Here is a 22,066-nt window from a genome sequence, read left to right on the forward strand (position 1 = left end):
CACAGGTTTGTTGGGCGACCCAAAGAGCGAGAGAAGCTGTCTCTTCTGTTCCTGGGACACTTCGGGCCTGTAGTTGTAGTTGCCTCCTGCTGCTGCAGGGGGGGCAGCCGGCGAGCTCATAGGGATCGGCAAGGAGGAAGGCGATGGCTGGACGACCTGCCCAGGGCGAGGCTGTCCTGGGTTTTCGAAGAGGCCTGCGAAGGGAGCGAGGTTGGACTTGGCTGGCTCTGGGGCGTTGACTTGTTGAACCTGTTGGTTGGTCTGGCCTCTCTGCAGGATCTGGGTCGGGTGCATCGGGCCGGTTTTGACGGTCGAGCTGGTGGTATAGGTCTGCTGCGATGTAACGGCGTATCCGGGATAGGCGGGTTGTGGAGGCGGCGCACCGGCGGCCTGTCCCATGTTCATGTTTTGCAGGGGGTTCCAACTGGAAGACTGGTTTGTAGGAGGAACGAAATTGGGGAGTTGCTGGTGTGTGCTGGGCACGGCCTGGGGCGCGGCTGGGGGTACAGCGTTGGCATTGGGCTGGGGGTTTCGAGGCTGTCCTGCTACCGCCGGCATCAGAGCCGAGAGCACATCCGGTATTCGCGAGGGACCGGGAGGCATAGGCTGAGCTGGAGGCATAGGCTGAGGCGGGGGCACGTGCTGAGACGTGGTGCTTGACGACTGGAGAATGGACAGCAGCGCACTGGCCTTATCCGTAGGAGCAGCTGCAGAAGGCATTGGCTCAGAATGCATCGCTGGCAGGTCATTCTTAGCAGCCACAAGAGGCGGCTGGACCGATGGCTGCAAGTTGAGCAAACGCTGCAGCTCCCGCGTGGCTCCATCAAGTGATTCAATGTTCGGCGCAGCAGCAGGCACGACGTCCGGAACATTGGGTACCCAGGTCTCATCCTCAGTAGGATCCTCTTCGATGGCCTTCTGAGGTTGGTAGGCGGCGTTGGCCGGCATGCCCGCGCTAAACGTCCGCTTCTCATCAATCTTCTTCTGCGAGGTAATCCACTTCTTCAGAGGGACCAGAAAGGGGGCGACCATGTAGAACTTGTTGGCATTGGTTCCGGCACCAGAGTCATACTGGTGGTTGTTATTGTTGTTCTGAGTTCCCTTCTTCCGAAGAGTGGGCAGGTCGGAGAGCTTGTACCACTCAATCTTGCTGATCTCTTTCCTGGTCCGAGGCTGGAACACCGTGTCCATGGGGACGTCCCGGAAGACATAAAGCCGGAGATGCTGCTCTCTCATGGGGATTTCAATGTACTTGGGCTTCCCCTCAGTCGGTACCAGTCCTGCTGCCCGGAGATCCAGGCCAGTCTCCTCGTAGACTTCCCGGACAGCACAATCCAGGTCGTCTTCGTCCTTGTTAATCTTGCCGCGAGGAAAGCTCCAACTAGCACCTTTCTTCCAGCCCTTCACAAGAACGACCGAATCCAGCTCATGATTGAGCATGATAGCGCCGCGGACGGGTACACGGGTCTTGTACTGCAGGAACTCCTCAAACGCTTTGATGTGATTCTCAACCGAGAACGACGCAAGCAGCGGGCAGTGTTGAAAGATTCGCAGGCAAAACGTGCGCAGCGTCATGGACGGGAGGGTCGGGTCGAGGGGGCGGATGAAGTCTTCGTAGAACCATTGTGCTTCTTCGACTTGAAAGCATAGTCGGGCGACTGAGGAGAGGTCCTCTTGCGGAAGGTTGATGATGAACCGGACGCACAGATCGTCCAGCCCTAGCAGACGGATAGCAGGTCAGCATCTCGCCGCGACCGGCACAGCAGAGGTCAAGCAAGGGGGGGTGGGTAAGGTGGAAAGGCTGGAACGTACAGTCTTCCAGCTGCATCTGTTTCTCAGCCATAATTGTGTCTTTCTCGTCTGATCAAGGTGCTCAGCTCAGCCCCATGCTCTGATTAATAATATAACAATGTACTCTCTCTCGGTCTTCACGACTTGGCTAGACGGAGTGCGCTTCGGACATGTGACAGGACGATGGGCATGGGCATGGTTCAGTCGTTCCGAGGATGAGGATCTGGCAGCTGAGGAAACGGGATCGCGAGGCGCGCTTCAGCCACAGGCGATGGGTGCAGAGGCCCGGCCGGTCGTCGAGGTGGGCAGCGGAGTACTGGCGGGACAGAGGCGGTGCTGGCAGCGATTCGGAGAGTTGCCGAGATGGAAGTTGCCGACCCGGAGAGATGCTGAAGCTATCGGATGCCACGAGGTTGGTGAGGGAGGAGGCTTGCCCGCTTTGGCGGGAGTTGTGATCGGGTCAGTCAGTGCGTGATGGCGGGAGGGACACCAGACTTTGCACTGTCTTCGCTTGAGAAGTCGCGGCAGCACCTGCGCAGCGCCACGGCAGCCACACAGTGCGCCATAACATGCATACCAGCGGAGAGCTTGAGCCACGCTGCCCAACCGCACAGCCACGATCATGGCGTGGCTCGCCCCAGCGTGGCGGTGCACCGCTCGTCTATCGTGGCGCCAGATCTGCCGACCCTGGCCGGCTCTTGTCCTGGTCGCTCCAGTCCAGTCATCATCCCATCAGTGGCAAAACGTCACCAGAGTGCCAGAGGCAGCCCAGCGCTAGAATCTCCCCTGTAACGAAACCGCATTTAGCGGGCGCCGGGACACCTCCGGCGGCGTCTCATTGGCCGGCCCAGCGCCGATGCAGCCCTTTTCCAGCGGCCTCAACGCTCTTCTCCAGCGATGCGCCGCTAAATTACATCATGACCTCGTTTTGAGTGTGAGAGCCACCAGGCACAATTGACGCCAAAAACAGGTTCTTACGCCAATTCACTGCACACTCGAGAGGCACGGCATAGACTAGGTAGGTATGTAGGTAGTAGTATAAGAATCACGGCCAGTCCTTGGTTTCCCTCTGTTTCAGTCTTTGCTTTTTTCTTTCCCTCTTTGCTCCCTGCCAATTCCAACCGCCCGCCTGCTCTGATTGACAGCCTTGTCTCACCTTTGGTCGCCTTTGTTTGGTTGGTTCTCAGCGGCGGCCCTTGAAAAGCGACTGCCGCCCACCAGCGGTTTCTGAAACAGACGACAGCAAGCGCCTCTCCAATCGACCCGACCAGGCTCAAGAGTTTGTCCTTTGTTGACCTCGAAGAGAGAAGGATATAAAGATTGGATTCTTCAGTCTTTCTAGAGCCTGAAATCCATCACCTCTCTATTTCATTTTGTCTTTGATAGACATCATCCTCACGCAATACCGCAGCCATGACGAGCTTATTGGCAAAGATGATCAGCAAACGGATTCTGGGAGAGTCGCTCCAGAACAAATTTGGCAAGGAGGTAAGTTGCAGCATCAGATCTTCTTGCTGTTCCTCATGCTCTACACAAATTAAAATAAAGAAAAAAACTAACAAGTCGCGTGTTAGGATCCGTACTTTGAGCAAGTCCCTGCCACGAGGCTCGATGGCAGGCCTACGGGCAAGGTCAAGAAGCGCAAGAAGGCGCTGCCCCCCGGCATCTCAGAGCACGATGGCCAGGTTCTGACCAAGGTCAAGAGACGAGCATATCGTCTGGACATGAGCCTCTTCAACTTTCTTGGAATCCGCTTCGGCTGGAGCAGCGTTGTCGGCCTAGTTCCTGCGTAAGTCGAGCAACTCTCCCTGGACTCACTCTTTTGTGCTAGTTGACTAACATTATCATAGTGCCGGTGACATGCTTGATGTCTTTATGGCCTTGATGGTGTATAGGACATGCTGCCAAGTAGAGGGCGGTCTTCCCGCCGCAATCAGAATCCGGATGCTCATCAACATCATCATCGACTTCGCCATTGGCCTGGTGCCCTTCCTCGGAGACTTGGCCGATGCCCTCTTCCGCGCCAACACGCGCAACGCAGCGCTTCTGGAGCAGCACCTGCGCGAAAAGGGCAAGAAGGAGCTCCGGAAAAGCGGACAGCCCATCCCGGCCGTCGACCCCAGCAGCGCCGAGGAGTACGACCGGGTCCTACGTGAAGATCCGCCTGAATACTCGTCGACTCCTCCGTCCCGCCGAGAGTCTCCGATCCAACCTGACGACCGGCGTTATGCCCAGGACCCGAGAGCCCCACGCGAGCCAGACGCCGCCCGGGTCCGCGACGGCGGTGGGTATTTTGGCCGTAACAAGGCTCGCCCTCACGATGTCGAGATGGGCCATGCGAACACGGATCGATACAACGATCCGCGACAAAACAGCAAGCAGCAGAGCAGGCGATACGGTGGCTTTCTGTAAGCGTTTGCGCGGTTCGTTTGCCGGGTTACCGCGGGGAGCGCACATCGCTGGTTCGTTTGTCTGAGCGCCTCACGAAGTTTCCTTTGTCCTCGTCTTTTGGATGGTTGCATCTCCTTTGTTCAGGAAGCGAACTCACCCCGACATTTTTGTCTTTTTATTTTCTTCCTTTATTCGGATGTTAGGAACGCGTCTCTTTGTTTAATTATGAGGCTGGGACGCTATGGGGTGGATCTTTGCAGCCCGACGGCCCCATTGATGGGATAAACCAAAAAAGACTGTTTGCGAGAAACGCGTTCATTGATAATGTTAATTGCGCGAAGACCCTTTTGCTTGGCGTGGAGGACACAAACTGATGAAAACCGAACTGATGAAATTGTTCAACAGGATGTTGCCTGGGATGGCATTGCGCAGCAGTAGTATATAGATAGATACCACTACAATCAAGACGAGAATCACGATGAAGCTTGAAGCATAGCAACGCATGCTATTCTAGGGACCAATGTGAAGCCACCGACTGTTTCAGACAAACAGCATCTGTCATGCTTTGCTAAGACGGCAAAAGCTGATGTGGTGAAGGCAGTGTTTCCGACGATCCGACTTCGTGGAGTCTCTGCCAAGTGGTACCTCGTGTTATGACTTCTTCCACGGTAACAAACGGCGTGTCGAGTCGGGCGTGCTAGTAAGACAGACCAGGACATGGTGCTGTAGATGCACGCAAGTCTCCCTGCAGACAGCCCCTTGCCACAGATTCGCACTACTGTAGGAGAAGACAGGGGACATGCCCTGTCAACAGCTTGACGGAGAAGACAACAATGTACTTTGACTTCAGTTAGAGCTTGCTATCCTTGTCCAATGGATTGTTTATGCTGACATACTGTATTACAGCTTCGAGCATCTGTTGGCTGCTGAACACTCGTTCACAGCTCAACATGGTGCGAGCCCTGACTGAGCGTGAATCTCACTTGTGACGCCTCCAAGCCGATTGGAATGGAGACGGCCTCGCGTCCAGAGCTCAGACCAGCCCCACGTCGGATCGAGCTCTCGGAGCTACGAGCTCTCGCTTGGTCAGCTTCACGAGCTGGCTCGGGGTGACTGAGAAGACTGAGGCCCTGCACGAAGCTGTATCAGATACTTGTGCTGCTGTTAATGCTCTACAGCTCGTGTAACACCTCCAAGTCGTACCTGTACCTGCATTGTGCATGATATCCTACCAGCCTCTCACAGCCGAAGCACAGGCAAACACAGCCCAGACAAGAGGAAACACACCAAATCCGGGCCCCACCGACACGAGATGCCAAAGGGCGTTTGTTGTTGCTGATTCAAGATTGATAAACAGGGAGCAGGGGAGGGTCTCTCGCATCATTATTTGCTAAGCCGGCCAGGCACTCGCAGCAAATGCCCAGGATCATCGAGTCATCAAGGTAGCGCAGTACCTCGACGCGACTCCCGCCTTTCACGCGTCTGCCAGCGCCGCATCGACTTTACACAGCGGCCACAGCACCAGCTGAACAGCCCCGCCATGGCAGCCAGCGACCACCCCGCGAGTACCGGCTCGGTACCTGTCGACCTGCGCCCATCCCTGCAGCGCCTTGCCCGATGCAGCGGCTCCAGCCCCCCCAGGGATGCCTCAGCGCATCTTCATAGGGCATCTGGGGGGCACCCGTAGTGCACTTGTAGGGCACTTGCAGGGCTCTTGCAGGCGCTGCGAGACCCGCTGGGAAAACACGTCGTGAACGCGTCGCGCCGCACGTGACTGGCCTGCTCTGCTCTTACAAAAACCTCTGGCGCCACCGACGCTGTGATTCTCGTCTCCTCGATCAAACCACCGCGTCTGGCAACCAGTTTGGCCTTGATATTTTTTCTTCCCGTTTCCACTTTACGCACTCTGTCTTGTTGTTCCGTCTTGCCTCTTGCTCAGTCAGACCCAATGGCCACCGAACTCACTCCCTCCAAGCAGGTGAGTAACAACCGCTTCTACCCGGACCGAGAACTGCACCAATTGCTTCTTCATGAGCTAAAGCTAACAATCTCTGCAGGCTGCTTCTGCCATTGACTCGTTCAAGATTGAGTCCCCCGTCAAGAAGATCAACTTCAACCCTGCCGACAAGGAGAATCAGCCTCTCGACGAGTCTGCTCTCGAGAGCCTAGCCAAGGAGATGGACAACCACAAGCCCGCCGAGACCGTCAAGAAGGTCGAGAAGGAGGCGGCCAAGCCCGCCGTGGCTCCCACAATCAAGCCTGAGGAGATTGACGAGCCCATTCTGCAAGAGAACCCTCAGCGCTTCGTCTTGTTCCCCATCAAGTACCACGAGGTGTGTTTTGCTCATACCCCTCCACGAACGCGTCTCGACGCGTAAAGTGGCACCCCCACCATGCCACGAGGGAACCTCGATCAAGGTCACTCGGCTAACTGTTCCAACAGATCTGGCAAATGTACAAAAAGGCCGAGGCTTCCTTCTGGACCGCCGAAGAGATTGACCTGTCCAAGGACCTGCACGACTGGAATAACCGCCTGAACGATGACGAGAAGTACTTCATCTCTCACATCCTGGCCTTCTTCGCCGCCTCGGACGGCATTGTCAACGAGAACCTGGTCGAGCGCTTCAGCGGCGAGGTCCAGATCCCCGAGGCTCGCTGCTTCTACGGCTTCCAGATCATGATGGAGAACATCCACTCCGAGACGTACTCCCTGCTCATCGACACTTACATCAAGGAGCACAGCCAGCGCAACTACCTCTTCAACGCCATTGAGACCATTCCTTGCATTCGCAAGAAGGCCGACTGGGCGATTCGATGGATCCAGGACAAGAACTCGTCCTTTGCCCAGCGCCTTGTTGCCTTTGCCGCTGTCGAGGGCATCTTCTTCAGCGGTGCCTTTGCCTCCATCTTCTGGCTCAAGAAGCGAGGTCTCATGCCCGGCCTGACCTTTTCCAACGAGCTCATCTCTCGTGACGAGGGTCTGCACACGGACTTTGCCTGCCTGCTGCACTCTCACCTGAAGAACCGCGCCAGCAAGGAGGTGATTCGTGACATCATCACCGACGCCGTCCGCATCGAGCAGGAGTTTTTGACCGAGGCTCTGCCTTGCGCCCTGCTGGGCATGAACTCCAACCTCATGAAGCAGTACATTGAGTTTGTTGCCGACCGCCTGCTGGTTGCCCTCGGCAATGAGAAGGTGTACAAGTCGTCCAACCCCTTTGACTTTATGGAGAACATTTCCCTGGGCGGCAAGACCAACTTCTTCGAGAAGCGCGTCGCCGACTACCAGAAGGCCGGTGTCATGAACAGCACCAAGAAGGTCGTCGACGACAGCTCAGCCGATGCCAAGGACTCCAACGGCGGTGACTTTTCCTTTGACGATGACTTTTGAGTCGTTCGTTGCATGGCGTCTCTTTTCTTCTCCTCTCTTGTTCCTCACATCTTGCTCTCATCTCTTCCTGTTTTTTCTTGCTTTACACATTTGGAAGCTTGTACATTTGCAAAAAGAAGCCGTCCGCGGGTTGGATCGGCGAAAGATGGCGTTGAAGTATCACAGTGGACAGGGTGGACGCTGTGATGATTCCCATTGTTATTGGTTTAGGGTTCTCTCACACACTGCGGGCGTTTTAGGGTATGGGCTTTGTTCTTGATGAATGCGATTTCTTGTTCTTGTCACAACCGGTGGATAATGATCGGAACGTGTTGGATCATGATACACTGTATGGAGTACGTAGCTACGGAATATAAGGTAGTCCAGCAATAGACCTGGATGAATGATGATGATTGAATCGTGTCTTGAGCATCTTTATATGCGTGTCCGAAGAGATTTCTACCCTCTGCTGTTTTGCGCCTTTCATGACCGTGCTTCCCGTTGGCCGAGCGTATAGCCTGTATCCCAATCCATGACCACATATCTGTTTCGAACATGACTTATTCTTGCCCTCATCCCACTTGACATGAAGCCTTACACAAAGTCCTTCTCCTACCAGCTCAACATGCCCGCTCTAACTCACACGCGACCCACCCTCTCTTCATTTCTTGCCCTTCTTCTTCTTCTTTCCACCCCCACCACCCTGCTGTCCCTGACCCTGCTGCTGCTGCTGCTGCTGCTGCTGGGCCCCTGAATCTGCCTCCGCACCAGCAGCAACAGCATCCGCATCCCGCATCTCCTCCTCCACGACGTCCTGCACGCCCGCCATGGCCCTGCCCAGACGACCCATGGCAGCACCCATCAGCCGCGTCACCTCGGCGGCCTTTGTGGTGCGGTACTTTAGCGTGACGCCGCCGACGGGGTCGTATGTTTTGAGGACGAGGCTTCCCCGGGGAGGTCTTGCTGCTGCTGGTGTTGTTGTTGTTGTATCGGAGGGGGTGGTGGTTGTTGTTGAGGTGGTGTCTTGGTCGGTTGTGGATGGAGGTGATTTGCGGGGTTTGACGGGTTTGATGGAGTAGCGGACTGTGACGCGGGTCTGTGACATGAGGATAAGATAGGTGGTCAGCAGTCAAGTCATCTATGTGATACTTCGAGCAAGAATAGAAGCGGCTGGGCTGGGCTGGGCTGGGGGAAGGGGAGGTGGGAAGGGAGTAGAGAGGAGCGTACCTGCGAGGGCCGAGCCTCAAGCAGAGCGATGGAGTGGTCGAGCCATTCCTGGCTCGTCTTGAAGTATGGCATCGGAATTTTGCTATGATGAGCGAGGCTCCATATATGAATTGTGCCTGGGAGAGAGCAGAGAGGCGAGGCTGTGGGGTTTTGAGAGGATCTGGTGGTCGATGCAGCTTTGATGAGACGAAGAGTCTAGCTAGAGGTAGGCAAGGCTGTGGTTTTGTCATGTCTGGGCGCCAATGGAGATGTGGCGGGGATTGTGGCGCTGTGAGGCTTGGGAGGGGAGGAACTTCAAAGTCGATGGCGGGGCTGGGGGGTACAAGTTACTCTGTACCTTTCTCCCCATCTTCTGTTCAAGTTCTGAACGACTGACTCTTTGTTCAACTCTACCTGGTAAGGTATCAATCTACTTATTTGCATGACAGGTGTATGCCTGACCAGGCTGTTACTCACGCTCAACGAGGCAACGTTTGCATGCAGCATCATGACTTTAAAGCTTACTCCGTTTACAACATCGCTCATCAAAATATCTACCTCTAATAGTCCTCAATGACAGGCATCTCTACACTCTCCCAGTCCCCAAGCAGATAGCCCTCAGGACCTCCGTCTTCCAGCTCATCGGCAAACTTACTTCCAGCATGGGAGTTGGAAAAGCTCGGGGTGACCATGCAGCCCTCAAACTCTTGCTCACAGCCCTCCCGGATTTCAAAGAGATGCTCCCCACAGTCGTCAGACACGACACGGGCATGGTAGATGTCGATATTGCCGAAGCATTTCTTGCAGACATCAAAGTCGTAGCAGCATTGACATCGGAATGAATGCCCAAATATCGTCTATTGCAAGCAGAAATTGCGAGTGGTCTTTGGTCAGCTTTGCCACTCGAGTCAGGATAGTCGTAGGTAGTTTCAGGGGGGAAGGGGGGGGGAGCTTACCGTCTGACATATGTCACAGAACCAATCTCTGGGCACATACGGGTGAACCGAGTTGCTTGTGTTGCCGGATGCCGCCGACCAACTGCTTTCCGAACTTGCGGCATTCCTCTCCAGGAGGCTGACGACTTCGTCTTCGGCGTCATAGAGCTCTGCCATCTGCGCTGGCGTGTATGTCTCAGCGACTGCCCCCTTACCCATACGGAGCTTAACATGAGGATTGGCTCCCTGGCCTAGGAGGCACCTCACGGTTTCAACATATGAACCGCGCTCGGATGCTCGATTGGGCTCGAGGTCTTGAGCAAATGGACGCGTCGCCCAGCAGAGTGGTGTCCATCCATCAATGTCTCCCCGATTGATGTATTCTTTCCTATCTCTCCCCGAAGAATCGATACGCTCCAAGATGGCTTTGATGGTTTCCACGTGGCCGAACTGGGCTGCCCAGTGGAGGACATTCTTGCCAGCTTTATCGCAGATCATGAGATCGTCTTGGTAGACGGAGGCCACGGCTTCGAAATTCTTGATGCCACTGGCCGCGGCGAAGTGGATGGGAAGTCGGCCTAACGGATCGGGGATGTGCACCGAAGCCCCTTTACCAAGAAGAAGTTCAATGGTGCTGGCACCGGCAGAGAACGCGGCGGCACAGATGGCATTGAAGATGGAGAACCCTCCAGTGGCGTTGACATCAGCACCATGGTCAATCAGCTCGCGGATAATGCAGTCTGTCTTTTCCATGTTCCCGTCTTTCATCTCATCCAGGGGAAAGCATGCCGCCGCTATCGCAGTGCTGTAGGGGCCCATGATTGAGACATTGGGGTCAGCCCCATGGGCGAGGAGCTTCGTCACCATCCCATGGTTCAACGAGCGGCAGGCCATCATGAGAGCGGTCCCCAAGGCCTTCCCCTTGGCGTCGATCATGATCTTTGGCTGCGACAGGAGGAGATCACAGACTCCCAGGGCAGCGGTGGACGAATCTGTCGAGACCAATGATAGGGCTGTCCAGCCCCAGTCATCTTGCGCGTTGATATCGGCTCCGGCTCGGACCAAGAGGTTGATGCATTCCATCTTGTTCCAAGATGCAGCAGCGAGCAAGGGGGTTCTGGAGACGGCATTGCGCTTCTCCAAATCAATGGCTTCGCGATATCTCAACAGCACTCTGGCAATGTCCGCGTCTATAGCCACGGCCAAGTGCAAGGGCGTGTCCCCAGTGGCTGGATGAGCATCGTTGAGGTTGGCGCCGGCTTCAGCCAGGATACGCACAATGTCTGCATCCGTGCTATGCGCCGTTGCGATGAGGATGGGGTTGAAGCCATCCTTGTCACGGTGGTGCACGTTGGCCCTCCTCTCGACCAAGAGCTGGACGACCTCCGTCTTCTTCTCTAGCACGGCGACGATGAGGGCAGTGCGATTGCGCTTGTTCCCCAGTTCCGTGTCTGCGCCGGCATCCAACAGCAACCGTACCATGGATACCTGCTCCATGGCGGTTTCGAGCAGCGTCTGACCGTCTGTGGTGCTGACGTTCAACTGCGGCTTGCGGGCCAGCAAGTCTCGCACAATCCTCTCGTGCTTGTTTACAAGAGCATAGTAGAGTGCGCAGCGACCTCGGCTGTCCCTGGCGTCGACGTCTGCCTCGTTTCTCAGGAGCCATTGCACGATGTCCAAGTCTCCGGCTGCGGCTGCGTGGAGGAGCGGCGTCATGCCGTTGCGGTCGGCGACATTGACGAGATTCGGACACCGGCTCCGCGTCAGCCTCCTGAGCACCTTGATCTTGTCGTCAGTCGACACGGGTGAACCGATCAGGTCCACAAGCAACGGTGAAGCCAGTAGCTCATGGCCGGGCTCTGCTCCATTGGCCAAGAGGAGGCTGACCATCTTTCTGTTTCCCGCCTTGACGGCTGCGAACCAGAGCGGAGTGCCTTGATTGCCTGGCCCGCGGATGTTGGGGTCGGCTCCATATTCGAGTAAGATACGAGCAGTCTCCATGTGGCCATATTCGGCTGCAACAGCGAGAGGAGCCCGCCTATCGTTGATCTCGGGCCCAATGCCTGCATTTGGATCGGTTCCAAGCTTGAGAAGCTGACCAACCACCTTCCAGTTGCCGTGTCGAGACGCAGCAAAGAGTGGTGTTTCCAGTCCTCTAGTGTCCAAGAGGGGGTTATCTTTGGCTATCAAGAGATTGATGCAGTCCATATTGCCACTGCGAGCAGCAGCGAATATCAAGCTCTCACCACCCACTTCTTTCATATCAGGCCGTGCTTCGTGGGCTTTCAACAACGCATCCATCACAGACTGGCGACATAGCTGTGTGGCCATGTGGGCTGGAGAGCGAAAGTATCTCGAGGTGCAATCTGCAGGATCTGGACCTACACCAGCGGCCAAGAACAGAGCCACCAGGCGATCCATGTTGAGCCACAGTGCTCTCCAGAGAAGACATGACGGCCATACAGGTCTTGGACAGCCTCCAGAATTGGCACTGTCTTCATTTTCATTGTCGTGACCCCTGGCAACGACTCCTGACGCTGACGCAAGTGACAATGCAAGATCTTCATCACCCGCTCTGATTCCGCAAGCCAGACAATCCTCTGACGACATTCTCAGGTAGCTCTGTAACGTATCCGCAGTCTCTGTCTTCAGGGCATTCTGGAAAAGAAAGGCACCTTTAGGCGCATGATCCAGGTGCCTCAGTGACCAGAGTATCTGGTCTGGCGTCTTCAGCGTTCCGAACTTGGGTCGCGAGAACGGATTGCTCATGGCCCAGTAAGCTCTTGCCCATGGCGCCAGTTTCCCATCGACAGACCGGAGGTCGTCTCCCAAAAGTCGGAGAGCGCTTGCGCTTCTCGATACGTGATGAGGAAGCGCCTCGATCGCATAAAAGATGATGTCCTGGCCATCGGGAACCAGTGGCGGAGTGATGCCGTCCTCGGAAGCCCGAAGGAGAGACTCATACTGGCCGTATATGGCGTCTAGGCGCTCTCGAGTCTCGGATGAGGTCAGGAAGTTGACCAGGAATGTCGAGATGGCGTCCGATGCTGCTGGCTCTGCGCAGTTATGTGTCCAGTTTCCATCTATGCAGTCTCGCACTATCTGGCGAAAGCGAACCTGCCCACTGCACGATTCGGTGATGCCGCGGAACCATGTCTGGAGCCGAGACAAGGACCGTCGTACGGCAGTGAGAGGCGGCGTGCAGAAAGTCTCCCATTCTTCTCTCTGATGATAGCACAAGGCCATTGCGAGTTCACCGTAAGTCAGTGGCCGCTGCGCATGGAGAAGCCAGCTCAGGGCCCATCGAAGTCCGTCCTGGTCGGCGACATCTCTGAGCGCCTTGTGGAGCACATAAGCCGGCTCTGGCTCTGGCTCGTAAGCAACGGCCATGAGGTGAGAAGCAAACATATCAAATGCCTCTGCAGACGGCTCTCTGGGCCAGTTGGAAATGTTCGCAATGAGATCCAGAACGACGGGTAGATCTGGCCGTTTGGCGGCTTCCAACCGCTTGATTCTCAGTCGGACATCAGTCTCTCCATATCCGCCGGGGCAAAAGAAGGATATCATCTCGTCCGTGTATGACTTGGGCCCCTCGTCCCAACATGTCCTTCTGAAAACATCATATTCAGTAGTCATGAGGTTTGACCCCCGGCTCAGTTCAAAAAGAACTCTAGTCTTCCCGCTTGTTGTCACCACCTTGAACGGTGCTTCAGTCGTGGAAGCTAAGGCGTCCAGCACCCCCCAGAATCTTTCTCGGCTTGGTTTATTGCATTCCCCAACGTCTTGCAGTAGTAGGAGCGTATCCGCATTGACGATGATGGGTGCAAGCGCAATGAACATGCTGAACAGATCCGTCTCTGTCCACGCTTGATGGAGTGACAGCTGATCGTTGATAAGGTTGCGATATTCAACAGCAGCGTCGTTGGTGCCATTTTTTGAAAAGAACGAAAACAGGAGTGAGCTGAGCATGCCCTTCATCGAGCAGCGCCTCGGATCGCGGGCACAGAATGTAAAGGAGAATTGAAAGGGGCGTCGTCTACCCGGCCTTGCCGCTCTTTCATACTTCCAGCGGAGGAAGATCTGTTCCGCAGCCTCAACGTCCCCTCTATGGGGGTAGTCACGGACATTTAGTATGTGTGAGCCAGTAGGTGGCAGCCACGCAGCATAGTCAATACTCCTGAACACAGGGTGCGATTCGTCGTAACGTACCGACGACATTGGTTGATGTGCCGAGACAAGCGCCAGCAGGGTTTGTTCGAACGGTATCCAGGAGTCGCAAGGCAAGCAACCTAATGGCTTGTGTCAACGCAGAGGTCCAGTTTCGCAGGCTCTTTGTGGCTATGATTACCTTCGATGCTGAAGCAAACCGCGGCACTCAGACCTGGGAACGCCTCCCGGCCTTTGTGTGTTTGCTCCTGGATAATGACCTCGTCCGGTAGCCCAATAAGAGCCGTGGTATAGTCAAATGCCTAAATCATAACGCATGCATGAGAAGCCATTCTCGTTTCTGAAGGGAAAACCACTCACCTTGTGAATACGCCCTTGCTCAGTCGCGCCCGTATAGAGACTTATGACATGAGCTCGCAGAGTGATCCTGGAAGCGACGAAAGCTTCGGTCATGTCCACTACGAGCCTCGAAAGGCTACCGAGTGCTAGAGTACTCAAGAAAGAATACCAAGGAGAAGAAGGCTTTTGCGACCAGAGGTAGGGGAACAACTGCCCATCGAGTGGCTGGGTACTGCTTGTTCGCTGAAAGCAGCCTGTGAACACCTAGGGACACGTAGTAACCGCTGGTCAGTCACCATTGATAGACAAAAGAAAACGAGATAATGGGGGGAGTGGAGAAGCAAGGGCATCGGATGCTTGTGCTTGACACTTCCTTTACATACAATTGTCGTGATGCTCGTAAACATCCCTGGCCACTGTTGCCTGTCCGAACCAGCGATGCATATGGCCTTGGTCACATCATCAGTCTCGTCTTGATCACCGAGTTCGACTGCACTCAGCACATACCTTTTTGACAATCAAGTCTCCAAAGTCGTAGGCGACAAAGACAATCGCTCTTCTTGATTCCTGTTCATCAAAAGATGTGAGGCCCCGAAGCAGCCGTCCAGCCAGGACTTCAACACACTGGCTCGTAATGTTGCCGACAAGCAAGCTGGCCATGTCGCACTGAAACACGAATTCTCTGCGCTTCATGGCGCTGATGGTCGATGGCCCTGCAAGGAGGGTTTCCAGGCTGAGCCGGTCCTCTGCAGAGCCAATCGCCATGACATGAACGACACTGCGAATCATCTCAACGTGAGCCTTTTATACCAACGACTGGATGTGGCAAGACAGTATCGGAGGTAAACTCACTCAATGCACGTCCGTTTGCCAGCTCCCGGCTTTTCGCCTGTCGCCTCCAGGGCAGGGATCAATATAAGGCCATGGTCCTCTCTGCCTTCTCCGACCCCCATGGGAGATGGCAGGGCCGGTTCATTCTTCGATACGCCTTCGAGATTCTCCATGATGACTTGGCCAGCCCAGGGAGCAGAGGGTGCGACTGTGTTTCGCAGCGACTCTAGTAAGCCAGTACTCCTTTCAAAGACAGGTCGAGGACAGGTCGATGGAGGCGAGGCCGGGATATGCTGTAAGTCGAAGGCCACCTGGGCCAGGGGCGCAGTAGTAGTAATATGGATGATTGACGCAGCACAGGATTCGGGTTTGCACCGCTGGAACCAACTCGTGACCTCACTCGATGTGAAGTAGGGCGCTGTGCTTTATTCACAGCCTTGCGGCATCTTTGTTTGCGCAACCGGATGATGGGTGTCCAGCTAATTGCTTTCCAGGCCTCCTTGGCAGAAGACGGGTCCAACGCTCCTTTGAATGCCTTAAATTTACCCTGACCGTACGTGCCCAGGCAGCTGGTTAATGAGACAAGAGATAAATATGGCAAGTTTGTCAGTGGCCGCGCAAGGCAGGCAATCGACAGGATCAGGTGACTCAGAGGTCCCGAATTCTCGTGACAAACAGGGCTGTTGCTTCTGCCCGGCCAAGCCTCTCTCCCCTTGGACAGCTTCCCCTCTCTCCGTCTCCCCCCTTCTTGTTTGTTTGTACGACTTACACCGGGTATCTCCGTGACACAGTCACACAGGCCGCAATGCGGCGAAAACGACGTGTGCGAATCAGAAGGGCAACGGAGATGCTTGTGTCACCAAGGAAGGCCGCAAGTCACGACATCCCTTCGGTTACCAGCATCTATGCCGTTATACAATGTTGGCCGCTTGGCGGAGAGCCAGGATCATGGCCATCGGGATACGATACACTCTATACCTCTGAGTCCTCGACGAGTTCTGGCCAAACTTTTTGAAGAGGACAAGTAATCAGGGGCAACACCCAAGGGCTACTATTCCCCGGGCCACGTCCCCCCAACTCGGCCACGCTGCCTAGATGCGACACAGACAGCTATCGAGTTGCAGAACCCCTTATGAATATCCGTCGGAAACTGTGCTGGAGGCTCCGGATTTCTACATATCAAGGCCTCTCCATTTCTTGCTGCATTTGTGCAGAAGTTTATCTTCTCCTGGGTTTTTCTCCTTGGAGGTAACCTTGTCTGGATCTCACCTCCCTTGTTGTCTTGACTAACAGAAAGTACTGCAAACTGGTAAGACCATGGATTGGGGCGAGCTTTGGCTGAGTGATGACGATGGCGGAAACTTGGAGGATGAAGATGAGTATCCTCAGGATCCCACATTCTTTACCCTTGGCTTGACGTATAGGGGCCAAGAGGGAGGTGAGAGCACCCACCAGTTCTCTCCTGACGATTTCCCGATTTCCAAAATAATATCGTCTGACATAGCTATTTCGACCAGGCTTTCACGTCCGCAATCTCCCTGGACAACTGCAACGGCAGCGAGTATCTGTCCGTCAAGGCGGATCACACAAGAGGCACGCTTTCACCGCAACCTGCAACGCAAAAGCCATCATCCACGGCGAAATGGGCCCTCTGTCGGACAAGCACGCCACGCTTCTCGTCTTTGAATTCAAGTTCAACTCCTACAGAGGCACGCGCATCAAGGAGGCAGACGTCTTGTTTGAGTTCCACGCCGCAGAAGGCCAAGCCGGCGGCGGACCGTCTGTCCTGCAAGTTCGTCCGTATGGCCGTCACCAAATGCAGCAAACGTCACAGCATGAGGCCCAGAACCAAGCCCAAGAGCTCTCTCTCGGCATCAACATTGTCGCCGTGGATGCGAGTCTCAAACTGTCGCGAGGAGGCTCTGCGGACAAGGATACGCAGCATTTCACCGTCGTCACGGGCGATAACCCGCAGTCGCTTCGGTATGGAGACTACTACCAGGCGCGGTTCACGTTGGCTGAGAACAAGTCACAAGCCAGCGGCATCCCCTCTCGGTTTCTTGCCTGCGTTCTTCTTGAAAGAGACTCTGACGAGGATTTTGTCTGCGTTCCTTATGTGGAAGTCAAGCCCGATTTCATGACCGTGTTGGCATCGCTGTTTTCGTCGCCAGAACGTGACGATCCGATTGTCTTTAGAGTCACTGAGCCTCCTGTGAACAAGTTGGATGGCCTCGTCGAGATTGATCGCCTCAACCTGGGAGCGGTTGACCTGAACCAGCTCTGGAATTGCACCGCATACAACTTGTACGGGCACGCCATAAAGGAGTCAGAAGGAGGGGAGGCTCTGTAGTCTCGTGGGAATAACAGGCTGTGCTGAACGGATGAGTGTTACTACTCTACAGGGGATGGAAAAGGGGGGGAGGGGGGTGGCGCGGGAGATATTGGAGGCGAGTAGCCATCTACCGTTATCAATCCCGGAATCTTCCAACCCTTGCTTTCCCACGCTTTACTCAGGCAGTGAGCCCCAAACTTTCCCACACTGGATTAACTACGTAAACGAAGGTCCAGAATCTCTTCCGGGTAGACATCGGTGGCTTGGCCATGCCTCGTTTATCATGTATTGCAGGAGTGAAGCGCCCAACAAAGTAACACTCAAAGAGACAATCCCTGTTATATCATGCACGTTGGTCTTTTCGTGTCCAACGACATATACGAAGTACAACGCTCAACGATATTCGCCCAGGCTTGGCGGCCGCCTCACTCAGAGGTCGAGGCGCCGATGAGGGACACCCCAACCCTGGGGAACTACCAGACATGGGTCAGCAGCTCCCTTCTCTTGTTCCACGTCGCGGCAGCACCGATATGTATGTGGCGAGTCGCTTCCAAGAAGAGATACTTGCAGCCCTCTTCCTTCAGAATCTTTCCTTGTCAGCCTGCAACAAAAACCCCTTTTGTCTAGTAGAAACCAGAAGTCTCATCCGCCTTTTGCCTCCTCCCCCAAAGCGCCCAAGGTGCGATCATCTTGCTCCTAATTGGCCATGTATCTGCTAGGGGTCATGGATCACCATCGACGTCCTTCCAGAGATGATGATGATTATTCAGACACGGACCTCCTCCTCTCCGACTTGGGAAGAGCGAACTCAGATGATGAGAGCCTCGACACAGAGGCTGCTGCTGCCAAGTTCGCTGGAGATGTAGACCAGCAGTCCGACGCGTCATTCAATTCCGAAGATGCTTTTCACATGAAGTCATGGGAGCAGCAGTGGACAGAGGTCTTGAGGGATCTTGCAGGGGGCAAAATGCGGTGGAGTGAAGATGTCGAGGGCGACGGTCAGGTTCTCGAACAGTATAGAAAGGAGGCTCTGACGGGCCGCGATGATCGCGAGAGGGTCACGCCCACATTTCTCCATGTATTGGCCAAGAAGCGGGATACGGACGATTTCGAATCACTCTCTGATCAGACCCTCACAAAGATGATTCAGTATCTCCTCGAGAACCAAACGACCGTCCCAGAGGAGGAGGAGGTGGAGGAGGAGGAGGACATCAGCCGGTCAAGGGAGGACCCAATCTTGCGAGTGGCAATGGAGTTTGACAACTTTCGGTTCATCGACGCCATCAAAGAGTGCACAAGACAATGGTCGGGGAAACTGGCGGAGCTGCTGGACGCGACCGATCAGGATGGCATGAATTGCCTTCACTATGTCTTCAAGAAGCAACTGCCAAAGGTTCTGCAAGTGTCCTCGAGGATGATGAGACAGGGCCCTGTCGCTGTGCCAAGAAGGCCAACTCTAGAGGAAACCTACCAGATGATTTGGCTCTTTCTTGAAACCGCAAAGCCAGAGACGCACGTGTCCCGAGACAAGGACGGCAATCTTCCCCTGCATTACGCCATGGACTACAGAAACTGCCGGCCTCTGCGAAGGGAATACCGGAGGATGATCCAAGGCTTCATCGTCAGAACCGAGGAGTTTCTCGGAAAGGAGGCAGCTCATCAGCTCAACAAGAGGCACCAGTCCCCTTATCTCTATTTTGTGCAGACGCGAGAGCATTGGCTCAAGCATCAATCACCACCATCAGCCGTCGCAAAAAAACCAGCAGCTGTGTCCTTGGGAAAAGGTCCGGACATTGCAATTCCAGAAGTCAAGACGAGAGACGGTGATCAAGACCAATCGGAGCAGGCCGCACAAGAACACATCCATCAGGGGGATCCGATGGCCAAGGCAGTAGGAAAATCAAGGAGAGGAGTGGCGCGTCGACGTCTAGGTAAGTTGGTTTAACCCCTGACCTCACTTCTGCTGTCTCGCCGCAAATGAGACAGTTGGCCTGCGGAGGCTCATGCAGATTCAGACATTCCCCAGGCTGCTGAAAACATCCAGCTCGAGCCCTCCGCGCAAATCAAGAAGCAAGATTGCGATGAGACTATCAATTCGGCTCATCCTGATGCCACGTCCAACATGGTACAGAACAGGGAGGAGTCTCTGCTCACCGCGGTTCGGAATGGAGAGATCAAAGGCTCTATTGAAGCTAATAAAGCAGCCAACAGGATGGGGGAGTATCTCAAAGCTCATTACATCCGTACCCGGACAGAAGCCGCAGCAAAGTTGTTGCTATATGGTAGAGTAGCCTCAGGTGAGCCCACGTAGCACTCCGAAATCCCTACAGATATCTGTAAAGCTCAAGTGCCTTTGAAAACTCTCATTTCTCTTTTGAATAACTCTAGAAGAAAGAAGAAGAAGAAAAACATGTCCGCCATTGCCACCATAGCTGACGCTCTTTCACTGCCCAGATAAAAACTTGTACTTTGATGCGTCACACCTCAGGGGCGCTCCAGTCCAGCAAGTGATCGACTTGATCGAGAAGCTCTCCAACGCCGGCGGATTCGAGGATACTCTAGCCTACGTCAACCTCCCAACTCTCAGCATTCCTCCAGACGAGTCAGGTAGGAGAAGCGCCCACTCCAAAGAAGACACGAGGCAACAACGAGGAGATGCGCTGGGCCGCAACGCCCTGGTCAAGGTGTTCGACAAGCTGGCGGCAGTCAATGTTCGCCGCATACTGCGGCTCCATGTGGACGACGCAGACGAGGTGCCTCATACCGATGCCGCAATCGAGCGAGCCATCCGAGGCTGCGACTCATGTTCTCCGGGCGAAGCCAAGAGGCAAGCCATCGTGGTGGAGCTTTGGTATGTTGACTTTGGGCTGTCTTCCAGAAGGCTTCCCAGGCAGTAACTGACATTGATGGTGCTCGTCTTCTTTCCAAAGGGACTGGAGGAAGCCAGACCTGAGCCTGGACGTCATCTCGTTCGCAGCCCCCGATGCCGCTCACATCTCCCTCTACTGGAGCGGTAACCACACAGTCCTCAAGGCTTGGGCTTCTCAAGAGATCATCTCCAGGCACTCAGAGTCCAGGGGCAACCTGCAGAAGATTACGCTCCATGCATCCCCTGTGAGTTTCTTCTTGTGATTTCACACAGCCCCGAGAGAGTGTGTCCACTCTGTCCCCGGCAGGCTTCAGAAATCAAAGCAAAGCAAATCTTCCTAATCAGCATCAAAGGGGTTCGAAAGCCGCAAGAGAGCGGTGAGAATGATCAAAGGCTTTGAAGACGAGGTCAGAACCCGCACGGAAGCAAAAGTCGAGGTCGTGAGTAATTGGAACCCCGAGGAGACGACATCCGGCCTCGATGCAAACGGCAGCCCAGGCGCATCGTACATCGGGACATCCGAAGGGCCTCCGGCGCAGACCTGGATCGATAACATGGAGAACTTCCGAGCGGCTCTCATGTCCATCCATCGGCTGCGCAAAAGTACCTGTAGCGATCCAGTTCCTCGTGTCAAGGTTGCCCTGATAGACGACGGCGTCGACCTCCTCAGCTTGGAAACACACGCCGTGGCCGAGGCCATCACCGGAATGAGCTACGTTCCCCCCGAGGGCAGGACGGAAAGGCCGTGGCATCAGTCCACGGAAGGCCACGGCACGGTCATGGCCAACATGATGATGCGGCTCAACCCCTGGATCTCCCTCGACGTGATGAGGATCCACGGCGAGACCAGCAGCGTCTCCGGGGGCAACAAGGTCCGCGTGATCTTCGCCGACAGCGCCGCCGAGGCCATCGAAGACGCCATCACCCGCGAGGTCGACATCATCTCCATGTCGTGGACGGTCCGCAACGTGGCAAGCATCGCGCTCGGCATGTCCGGCGGCTCAGGCACCGACGTAACTCACAGACAACAGCAACAGCAACAACGACAACATCAAGGCAAGGCGTCGTCATACGAAGTGGCGGTCCGGGCACTGCATCGCGCAATAGCACGCGCCAGGGACAGCAACATCCTCATGTTCTGCTCCGCGGCCGACGACATCCAGCTCCTCGGCAGGGACTCGCTCCCCTTCTGCGTGGCGCCGAACCACATCTTCCGCATCGGAGCCTCGCTGCCGCTGGGCCAGAGAGACCCGGCGTCGGAAGATGCCAGGAGCATCAGCTACTTCTTCCCGGGGAACAAGGTGGCCGAGGCGACCAGCTGGCGACGGGGGCGGGGGGGGCGGACGCTGGAGCCTGTCGAATACTACAACGGATCCTCCGTGTCCACTGCCTTGGCCGCAGGGCTGGCGTCGGTCATTCTTCATTGCGTGAGGGTGGTGAGGGAGTACCGCGAGAGGAGGAAAACGTGCCAGGAGGAGGACGGGAGCATGTTTGCCGAGTGGGATGCCAAACTGCGAAGCCACGAATCCATGCGGGCAGCTTTTGACAACATCAACATCCCAGAGAACGAGGACAAGAAGTTCCTGCCCGTATGGGGGCTGTTTGGGGAAGCCTCAAAGCAGATCATGGCCGCCGAAGACGAAGACGTCAAGATGTCTCAGTTGGAGAAGTTGGTGGTGGAACTCTGTCGTAAGATCTAGGCAATCAAGAGTATGATGGCGGCACAAGACGTGCTGGAAGACGGGTTAGTGAATCGAGTACCCAGACTGGACCAGATCTCTCCAACGTCGTAAATGATAAAGCTTGCCAAGGACAGAGATGGACTCCCCAAACCA

General features: G+C 55.2%; 6 protein-coding genes across 6 annotated transcripts; 4 read left to right on the top strand and 2 right to left on the bottom strand.

Annotated features, from left to right (window-relative positions):
- Positions 1 to 993: 993 nt before the first annotated feature.
- On the bottom strand, positions 994 to 2,143 carry TRIREDRAFT_74233 (uncharacterized protein; the record flags this gene model as incomplete). Its single annotated transcript, XM_006961757.1, has 2 exons — positions 1,813 to 2,143; positions 994 to 1,718 (listed from the first exon to the last, which is right to left on the bottom strand). Coding segments are annotated over exons 1-2 (756 nt in total), but the record flags the coding sequence as incomplete, so codon positions are not given.
- A 1,061-nt stretch (positions 2,144 to 3,204) lies between these two features.
- Positions 3,205 to 4,203, top strand: TRIREDRAFT_54616 (uncharacterized protein; the record flags this gene model as incomplete). Its single annotated transcript, XM_006961298.1, has 3 exons — positions 3,205 to 3,279; positions 3,366 to 3,580; positions 3,642 to 4,203. The coding sequence occupies 3 exons, from the start codon at positions 3,205 to 3,207 to the stop codon at positions 4,201 to 4,203; spliced, it is 852 nt and encodes a 283-aa protein (XP_006961360.1).
- A 1,877-nt stretch (positions 4,204 to 6,080) lies between these two features.
- On the top strand, positions 6,081 to 7,573 carry TRIREDRAFT_74235 (uncharacterized protein; the record flags this gene model as incomplete). The annotated part of the gene is made up of 3 exons (XM_006961299.1): positions 6,081 to 6,160; positions 6,240 to 6,515; positions 6,626 to 7,573. The coding sequence occupies exons 1-3, from the start codon at positions 6,131 to 6,133 to the stop codon at positions 7,571 to 7,573; spliced, it is 1,254 nt and encodes a 417-aa protein (XP_006961361.1). The 5' UTR covers positions 6,081 to 6,130.
- Positions 7,574 to 10,110: 2,537 nt separating this feature from the next.
- TRIREDRAFT_53570 (uncharacterized protein) lies at positions 10,111 to 11,583 on the bottom strand (the record flags this gene model as incomplete). Its single annotated transcript, XM_006961758.1, has 2 exons — positions 10,111 to 10,461; positions 10,894 to 11,583. Coding segments are annotated over 2 exons (1,041 nt in total), but the record flags the coding sequence as incomplete, so codon positions are not given.
- A 4,764-nt stretch (positions 11,584 to 16,347) lies between these two features.
- Positions 16,348 to 17,409, top strand: TRIREDRAFT_119844 (uncharacterized protein; the record flags this gene model as incomplete). The annotated part of the gene is made up of 2 exons (XM_006961300.1): positions 16,348 to 16,468; positions 16,548 to 17,409. 2 exons carry the CDS (start codon positions 16,348 to 16,350, stop codon positions 17,378 to 17,380), a joined length of 954 nt encoding a protein of 317 aa, XP_006961362.1. The 3' UTR covers positions 17,381 to 17,409.
- A 659-nt stretch (positions 17,410 to 18,068) lies between these two features.
- TRIREDRAFT_103073 (uncharacterized protein) lies at positions 18,069 to 21,931 on the top strand (the record flags this gene model as incomplete). The annotated part of the gene is made up of 4 exons (XM_006961301.1): positions 18,069 to 19,293; positions 19,817 to 20,213; positions 20,293 to 20,476; positions 20,585 to 21,931. 4 exons carry the CDS (start codon positions 18,069 to 18,071, stop codon positions 21,929 to 21,931), a joined length of 3,153 nt encoding a protein of 1,050 aa, XP_006961363.1.
- Positions 21,932 to 22,066: the final 135 nt, after the last annotated feature.

This window comes from Trichoderma reesei (assembly GCF_000167675.1).
Source record: "Trichoderma reesei QM6a unplaced genomic scaffold TRIREscaffold_1, whole genome shotgun sequence".
NCBI classification, from domain to species: Eukaryota; Fungi; Ascomycota; class Sordariomycetes; order Hypocreales; family Hypocreaceae; genus Trichoderma; species Trichoderma reesei.